This window comes from Scardinius erythrophthalmus, assembly GCF_964197995.2.
Source record: "Scardinius erythrophthalmus genome assembly, chromosome: 10".
NCBI lineage: Eukaryota > Metazoa > Chordata > Actinopteri > Cypriniformes > Leuciscidae > Scardinius > Scardinius erythrophthalmus.
In genome coordinates this window covers 8,529,173-8,537,899 of record NC_138230.1, presented here as the reverse complement: position 1 = coordinate 8,537,899, position 8,727 = coordinate 8,529,173, and the positions used below count along the sequence as shown (strand labels likewise).

The following is an 8,727-nucleotide window of genomic DNA, read 5'->3' as shown; positions in this document are numbered from 1 at the left end:
TTTATAGTTTTAATAAACTATTTAATTTCAAATTAACTGCAGCTGAAAATCACATTTACTTAAATTAAAATTAAATGTCTCTTGGCCATACAAAATTTATGTTAATTTTGGGGAAAAGGTTATCTGTGCTGTCCTTTAATGTAAACATTATTTCCAATTTAAGATTATTCTGTTGTTGTTTTTTTGCCTTGAAAAGGTATAAAGAGGTGAAAAAATGGCAGAATCTTTCCCACCATCAACAAAAAAACAAGAAAGGAGAGGGAGTATGAGTGATCCTCCATGTGAGTCAATAACCCACTCAAATCTATCTCATATTTTATCTTGAAAATAGCCTCACATTGGTTAGAATTAAGCTCTGCACATTCTGGACATTCTCTCAACAAGATTTTGACTTTAAACTAATGCAGGTGATTTATCTTCATCATTTCTCTCTCCAGCGATGTCTTCCTCCAGCGGTCCACTGACTGAGGAGCTTCAGTGCTCTATATGTCTGGACGTGTTCACTGATCCAGTCAGCACTCCATGTGGACACAACTTCTGCAAGTCCTGTCTGAATAAGTGCTGGGACAACAGCCGGACCTGCAACTGTCCATATTGTAAAGAAACATTCAAGCACAGACCTGATCTCAAGATTAACACCACACTCCGAGAGCTCGTAGATCACTATAAAAAGAAAAGTCCTGAGAAAAAAACTGAAGTTCTGAAAAAAGCTGAAGTTCTGTGTGACTTCTGTGAGGAAAGAAAGCTGAAAGCCCTGAAGTCGTGTCTGGTGTGTCAGAGCTCTTACTGTGAAACTCACCTGGAGCCTCATTCGAGAGTGGCAGGTTTAAAGAAACACAAACTGATCAATCCTGTGAGTAATCTGGAGGACTATATATGTCAGAAACATGAGAGACCTCTGGAGCTGTTCTGTAGAGATGATCAGACGTGTGTGTGTCCGATGTGTGCTTTGAAAGACCACAAGAACCACAACACTGTTTCTTTAGAAGAGGAAAGTGAAGAGAAGAAGGTAGAAATTACTGACAAACTGATTTTAAATGGCTCCTATCATGAGGAATCACATGTTCTTTAATATAAATGAATCAGTTATGAAAACATATTGTGTGTTGTTCTCTGTCTATAGACTCAACTGATGAAGACACAGAAAGACACACAGCAGATGATCCAGGACAGAATCAAGAAGATTCAAGACGTCAAACTCTCAGCAGAAGTCAGAAAAGTGAGTTTAAAATAATTCAATTAAATTAATTTTAATATTTATTATTGTTTATTGAATTGTTGTATAAAAGCAATTTCTCACTCACAGTCACACTGCTGGTCTGAATATTGACACGTCTGTGATTCCCTGATCACTTAGTAAAGTAATAACACATCTCTCCTCAACAACACACATGATTTGAGGAATCATTCAGTGCAAACGGGGCAGAATGAGGGATTTTGAAAAACGCCTAAAACACTGAAGTATGAGAAATAATAACACTGATTCTTCTCTTAACAAACGCCACTAATAATGTGTTGATTGTCCTGGTTGAGCAGAGAAACACAGAGAAGGATAAAGCAGCCCGTGAGGAGCTCTTCACTGATCTCATCCGCTCCATTGAGAGATGTCAGACTGAACTGCTGGAGATGATGGAGGAGCAGCAGAAAGCAGCAGAGAAACAGGAGGAAGTGCTCATTGAAGAGCTGGAGCAGGAGATCACTGAGCTAAAGATGAGAAACACTGAGCTGGAGCAGCTCTCACACACTGAAGATCACCTCCACCTCCTACAGGTCAGTCAACATCTCTCTGATCAATGATAATGCAGTATATGACACCATAACACTCCCCATGCTGAAGGATTTCTCCTCTCTCCTGCTGTAGATTTACTCATCCCTGTGCAGCTCTAGAAACACCAGGAACTGGTCTGAGATCAGTGTGAAGACTGATGAGAGTCTGGAGACTCTGAGGAGAGCTCTGACTAAACTGCAGGACTCTCTACAGGAGAAACTCACGCAAACTGGTACAGCAATATCAAACACACCGTACAGATACATATTTACAGATATTTACCATCTTTTAATATCAGTAATTAGGCATAAATATTTAAAGTAAAAATTTCACAAAACATTCCCAAAGGTGTTCTAAAAAGGAGGAATATTTCGAGCTCAAACACAATAGGAGTTCAGGGATTCTCTAAATATCAGCAGAGAAACATTGATCAGATAAAACATGATGTTGTACACAATTCTTTAAATATAACCTTAAAGGGGTCATATAATGCCATTTTGTACAAGCTAATATGATTCTTTAGGGTCTAAATTAAAAGTTTTTTTTAAATTAAAAATACTTTAATTAAAAATTCTCATTAGTATTGTAAGAAAACACTCATTTTACCTGGTCAAAAACAGCATGTGTCTTTAAATGATAATGAGCTTTGCTCAACCCGGCCCTCTGTTCTGTGCGTACACCGTTTGTAACACAATAACACAATAACCATAACGCGTTGTTCATTATAAACGTGGGATTATGAATTATATTGAGAACGTCGTACATAGAAAACATGCCGTAATGTACCCTGAGTGTAAACCTTAGCCTCATTCATCGTGAAGCGTGCTAGCGATTTGCAAAGATTAATATAAATATTAATATAAAGGTTAATAAAAGGTTACACTCACTTCTTCTTCTGGAGGTGCAGCAGGAACACGAATAGTTGGTACTGATCCTTTTTTCAGGAGCAGCTTCTTAGCAAAACCAGCTTAACTGACACTCGTTTGTAAAGCAGTCTGGTGTGTGAAATGATTCGTGCAAACATGAAAGCATTGACGTTGATCGTGGGGAATATTCCCTTCGAAAACAAGCTCAGCCACTGCGTCTTCAGCGGTTCAGATTTAGGAACATCAAAATGATGCTGTGTGCCTTGTTACACCCAAGAACAGAACACCACAATCGCTTAGACGCCATTCTGCTCATAGACAGTGCTCCAGCGTATCAACAATGACCGCGCAGACTATGATTGACAGCTCGCTCACTAGCGAGGGCGGGTCTGTGTTGAAACGCTGCTGTCAATCAACAATCGTGGGAGGGGCGTTGATTTTGTGACGTCACACGGTCGAACGGCTTGATTTGAGATGGGGGAAAACATATAAGAAGATTAAAAAAACCACTGGATGGATTTTTATCATTTTATGATGGTTGTGTACAGGCACTGCCAACACACATTTCAGTACAATCAACTTGTAAAAGTGCATGTACCATTATATGACCCCTTTAAATCTTGTCTATAATTCCACACATAAACATGTCAAAGATCTGATGGTGTTTTATTGTCATTAGTCTCTACAGAACTGAAGAGGAGACAGCAGTATGCAGGTACAGTGTGCTGTCTGCACTACACTAGATTACATTCAGATACTCACAGCTTCATCACTGACTGACAGTATGATTAAACATTGATTACATATTACAAAAATCATCAATAAATATCTGTATCAAGTTGTGTTTTATATTCTCTGTTTTCTCAGTGGATGTGACTCTGGATCCTGATACAGCTCATCCTGAACTCATCCTGTCTGATGATGAAAAACAAGTGAGATGTGGAGACATTGAGCAGAAACTCCCAGACAAACCAGAGAGATTTGATGAATGTCACTGTGTCCTGGGAAAGGAGGGATTCTCCTCAGGGAGATTTTATTTTGAGGTGCACGTGAAGGGAAAGACTGAATGGTATTTAGGAGTGGCCAGAGAATCCATTAACAGGAAGGGAGTGATAACACTGACTCCCAGTAATGGATACTGGACTGTGGTTCTGTTGAATGAGAATGAATATTTGGCCTGTGCTGATCCTGCTGTCTCTCTGTGTGTGAGAGTGAAGCCGCAGCGGGTCGGTGTGTTTGTGGATTATGAGGAGGGTCTGGTCTCCTTTTATGATGTGGAGTCCAGCTCTCATCTCTACTCTTTCACTGATCAGTCTTTCACTGGGAAACTCTATCCATATTTTAACCCGTGCATTAATGCTGGAGGTAAAAACTCAACTCCACTGATCATCACACCTGTCAATTACAATAAATGAATTTACAGCCCTAATATGAAATACACAATGAAAATGATTTATATAATTTAAAATCTAAACATGTTTTGCTATTTTTTCATCATTTGTTTTTCATTGTTAAAATCTATAATTTCTAGCTATAATTGCAAATTGTTGTTTTCTCCCATCTCAACCTGACAAAGGCTGCATTTACACTGCAGGTCTTGATGCCCAATTCCAATTTGCTGACTATATCCGTTCCCTTTCAAGGGAACTCGCGTTGCGTCGAGTTTGACGCTATGGGAACGCTTTGCGTGATGATGTCTTGAAGCACATGTAAAATCAGTCCAATGGCGTGGCGGAGCGTCAGATGCGGGTGACGTCACGTACCAGGAAACTATAAAGCCTGCTTGAAAACAGAGAGCGACAGCTTCTGTGTCTTCAGTAGCGCTCTATGTGAAATCTGTGCTCGCTCCGATCCCGGCTGAGTTTCTTCCGGGAAGCTCGCGTTCCCCAGGGCTCGGGTCCCGCTGCTGCCGAGGCACAGCAGCGATCTCAGTCCTGGGGTTCGCAAATGGATCTATCAGCGGGGTCTGAGACGGGCTCTGCCCTATCTCAGCCCTTACCTGATAGACCCGATGTCTGTCATCAGGGTTCGGAAGCACGCGCTGCGGTTTCTTCCGCCCCGATGATAGAACAAACACTGCAATTGTCCAGTTCTGAGGAACTGGATGTTGTTAGTGTTGAGGCTGAGTCTGAGGTAGCCCCACCTCAGTCTCATGCATTTGAAGAATTGCTGGATGTAGTGACGAGAGCAGTTGATAGATTATGTATTGAATGGCCATCTGATAAACAGGACGTTCGTTCAAAAAGTAAACTTGACGAACGCTTCCTGCCCTCACGTGCACAACCACAACGCCGAAATCTGCCGTTTTTCCCCGATCTCCACACGAGGTGTTGAGATCGTGGGAGAAACCAGTTTCTCATAGAGTTTTTAATTCACAAACCACAAATTATTCTGCTATATCTGGGTATAAAGAGCATGGTTATGGGGAGATGCCGAAGGTGGAAGAGACGCTTGCGAGCTATCTCTCTCCAGCGACGGCATCTTCACTAAAAGCTCCGGCGTTGCCTAATAAGCCCCTCAGAGTAACATCTTCTCTGGTGGGTAAGGCTTATTCAGCTTCTGGTCAGGCTGCAGCGTGTCTTCATACTATGTCACTGCTGCAGGCTTATCAGGCTGAATTATTGAGTGATTTGGATGAGGGCGGGGGTATTAGTCCTGAGGCTGTTGCTGAACTACGCAGAGCCACAGATCTGTCTCTCAGGGCCACCAAGGAGACCGCTAAATCAATCGGGCGGTCTATGGCAGCCCTGGTGGCCACTGAGAGGCATCTGTGGCTCAACCTCAGTGATATTAAAGACAAAGAGAAAAATGTTCTGTTAGATTCTCCTGTTTCTACGCATGGTCTCTTCGGCAACGCTGTTTCTGCTGCTGTTGATAAGCTTCAGGAAGCATCTAAGCAGGCAGCTGCTTTGCAAAAACTTCTCCCCCACTGATCTTTTCATGAGGCTCCTGAGCGGGAGCAGCCTCACTCATCTAAAAAGAGCACTGAAATCATCTAAAAAGAGCACTGACCCTCAGGGGACCGTTCTGCCAACCCTGCCACCTCCGGTGTTTCAGGGCGCAGCGGTCTCCGGCGAGCACATATCTCAAGGGCCACCCGGAAACGTAGTGGCCTCGGGATGCCCGCCCCCTCTGAGGAGGGTGTTAGAGCAGTCCGTTCAGTCATTCCCTGCCGGTGCGCCACTACAGGGCGACGAGCCGACTACTCAACAGCAACAAAATCCAGAAACCAGTCTCGAGAGACTGGTACCTCTAGTAGAATCTTTGACAGCGTGGAAGCTACTGTCAAATGTTTCTCGTTGGGTCCTGCAGACCGTGGAAAAAGGGTATCAAATACAATTCAAGAAACGCCCACCTCGGTTTATGGGGGTTCTACCCACAGTGGTGGGCCCCGAGCAGGTTCTGGTTATGGAACAGGAAGTAAACACTCTGTTAGAGAAAGGGGCCATAGAATATGTACCTCCCTCCAACAGGGAAACCGGGTTCTACAGCCGGTACGTCATAGTTCCAAAAAAGGACGGGGGATTGCGTCCCATTTTAGATCTTCGAGTTCTGAACGAGTCAGTCATGCAACTCAAGTTCAAAATGTTAACATTGAGACAAATCGTGCCACAGATCAGGTCCGAGGACTGGTTTGTCACGATAGACCTCAAGGACGCATATTTCCATATTTCCATCCGTCCGTGTCATTGGAAGTTCCTGAGGTTTGCTTTCGGGGGCAAAGCATACCAATATCGAGTTCTTCCATTCGGCCTAGCTTTATCACCCCGCACTTTCACCAAATGCGTGGATGCAGCTCTGGCGCCTCTGCGCCTCCAGGGTATTCGCATCATGAATTACATCGACGATTGGTTGATTTTAGCTCAGTCGCATCAGATGGCGGTTCAACATCGAGATGTTGTTCTCGCCCATATGAAGGAGTTGGGGTTACGGCTGAACGCAAAGAAGAGTGTGCTTTCTCCACTTCAGAGGACCACTTTCTTAGGCGTGGTTTGGGATTCAGTGTCGATGCAGGCACGCCTGTCACTGTCACGCATAGAATCTATCCTTGCAGCTGTGAAAAGTGTAAAGCTAGGCCAGCTACTCACTGTCAAACAGTTCCAGAGACTGTTGGGTCTCATGGCAGCAGCTTTCAACATGATACCTTTTGGACTGCTACACATGAGGCCCCTGCAGTGGTGGCTCAGGACCAGGGGGTTTTCCCCGAGGGGCAACCCATTTCGCACAATCAAGGTCACGCGGCGATGCCTACGTGCCTTGGTTATGTGGAAGAAACCTTGGTTCCTGTCCCAAGGCCCAGTGCTGGGAGCTCCTTGTCGTCGCAAACTGCTAAGGACGGATGCTTCCCTCACGGGCTGGGGAGCGATCCTAGAGGGTCGCTCATCTCAAGGTCTGTGGGAAGACCATCATCGTTCCTGGCATATCAATCGCCTAGAGATGTTAGCTGTCTTCCGGGCTCTGAGGAGCTTTATCACAGATCTCAGGGGACACCATGTGCTAGTACATACGGACAACACTTCGGTAGTCGCCTATATAAATCACCAAGGGGGTTTGCGCTCGCGCCCATTATCCAATCTGGCACGCCATATCCTCTTGTGGTCCCAGGGGAAGTTGCTGTCTCTCAGGGCAGCCTACATCCCCGGGGTCCAGAATTTAGGAGCAGACACTCTGTCGAGACAGGGGCTGAGGCCCGGGGAATGGAGGCTCCACCCCGAGGTGGTAGAGCTGATGTGGAGGGAGTTCGGCCAAGCACAAGTGGATCTGTTTGCGTCTCGAGAGACGTCTCACTGTCCACTTTGGTTCTCCCTCACGCATCCAGCTCCTCTGGGACTGGATGCTATGGTGCAGAAGTGGCCGAGGCTACGTCTGTACGCTTTTCCCCCAGTTGCTCTGCTCCCGGGAGTTCTGGAGAGAGTTCGCAGGGACCGGGTTTGCCTGCTTCTTATAGCCCCGCGCTGGCAGGGCAGAGTATGGTTTCCCGATCTTGTGTCGCTCCTCGACTGGCCTCCTCTGGAGCTACCCGTCAGGAGGGACCTTCTGTCCCAGGCGGAGGGCTCGAAATTTCACCCTCGGCCAGAACTGTGGAACCTGTGGGTTGGCCTCTGAGGGGGCCCAGCTCATAGAGTCAGGTCTCTCAACTGAGGTTGTTGAGACCATTCTACAGTCCAGAGCTCCCTCCACGAGGAAACTTTATGCCCTGAAGTGGAGAGTTTTCACTTCTTGGTGTAGTGACCGTCGGTTGGACCCAGTTCACTGCCCAGTTGGTACAGTGCTGGAGTTCCTGCAAGAACGGTTCGCTGCAGGTCTGACCCCGTCCACTTTAAAGGTTTATGTGGCGGCCATAGGTGCTTACCACATTCCTTTGGGTGGAATGTCTGTGGGGAAGGACCCTCTGGTATCTCGTTTCCTTCGTGGCACCTGGAGGCTGAGGCCTGCAGTTCGCTCTAGGGTGCCACCGTGGGATTTGTCCATTGCGCTGCAAGGCCTTTCCCTGGCCCCCTTTGAGCCTATTGAGGAGGTTCCTGAGAAGTTTTTAACATTGAAAGCTCTGTTCCTCCTAGCCATTTCCTCTCTTAAGAGGATAGGGGACCTCCAAGCACTGTCGGTTGCCCCGTCATGCTTGGAGTTTGCTCCGGGTATGGTGAAAGCTTTTCTGCATCCAAGACCGGGCTATATCCCCAAGGTCCCTAACGTGGCCAGACCTATTATATTGCAGGCCTTCTGTCCTCCTCCCTTTCAGAATGCGGACCAGGAGACTAATAATTTGCTTTGCCCAGTCCGGGCATTAGACGCTTATGTCCACAGAGCTGCCCTGTGGCGTAAAAGTGATCAATTATTTGTGTGCTTTGGGTCCCCTAACAAGGGATCTCCAGTGTCTAAGCAAAGGATGAGCAAGTGGGTGGTTGAGGCTATTTCGCTTGCTTATGAAGCAGCCGGACAGCCTTCTCCTATGGCTGTCCGGTCGCACTCTACTAGGAGTATGGCGGCCTCCAAGGCCCTTATATCAGGAATTTCCTTACTGGACGTTTGTGATGCGGCAGGCTGGTCCTCACCGCACACATTCGTCAGGTTCTACTCTCTGGATTTGGACTC

At 46.0% G+C, this 8,727-nt stretch overlaps 1 protein-coding gene across 2 annotated transcripts; it reads left to right on the top strand.

Annotated features, from left to right (window-relative positions):
• Window positions 1-214: 214 nt before the first annotated feature.
• Window positions 215-4,141, top strand: LOC308697517 (E3 ubiquitin-protein ligase TRIM39-like; the record flags this gene model as incomplete). Of its 2 annotated transcripts, none has more annotated exons than XM_081376831.1 (7): window positions 215-281; window positions 438-1,009; window positions 1,124-1,219; window positions 1,537-1,770; window positions 1,862-2,000; window positions 3,323-3,349; window positions 3,502-4,141. In XM_081376831.1, 7 exons carry the CDS (start codon window positions 215-217, stop codon window positions 4,047-4,049), a joined length of 1,683 nt encoding a protein of 560 aa, XP_081232957.1. In that variant the 3' UTR covers window positions 4,050-4,141. The 2 variants fall into 2 exon arrangements, with proteins under 2 accessions (XP_081232957.1, XP_081232956.1); XM_081376830.1 differs by having other exon boundaries at window positions 3,314-3,349.
• Window positions 4,142-8,727: the final 4,586 nt, after the last annotated feature.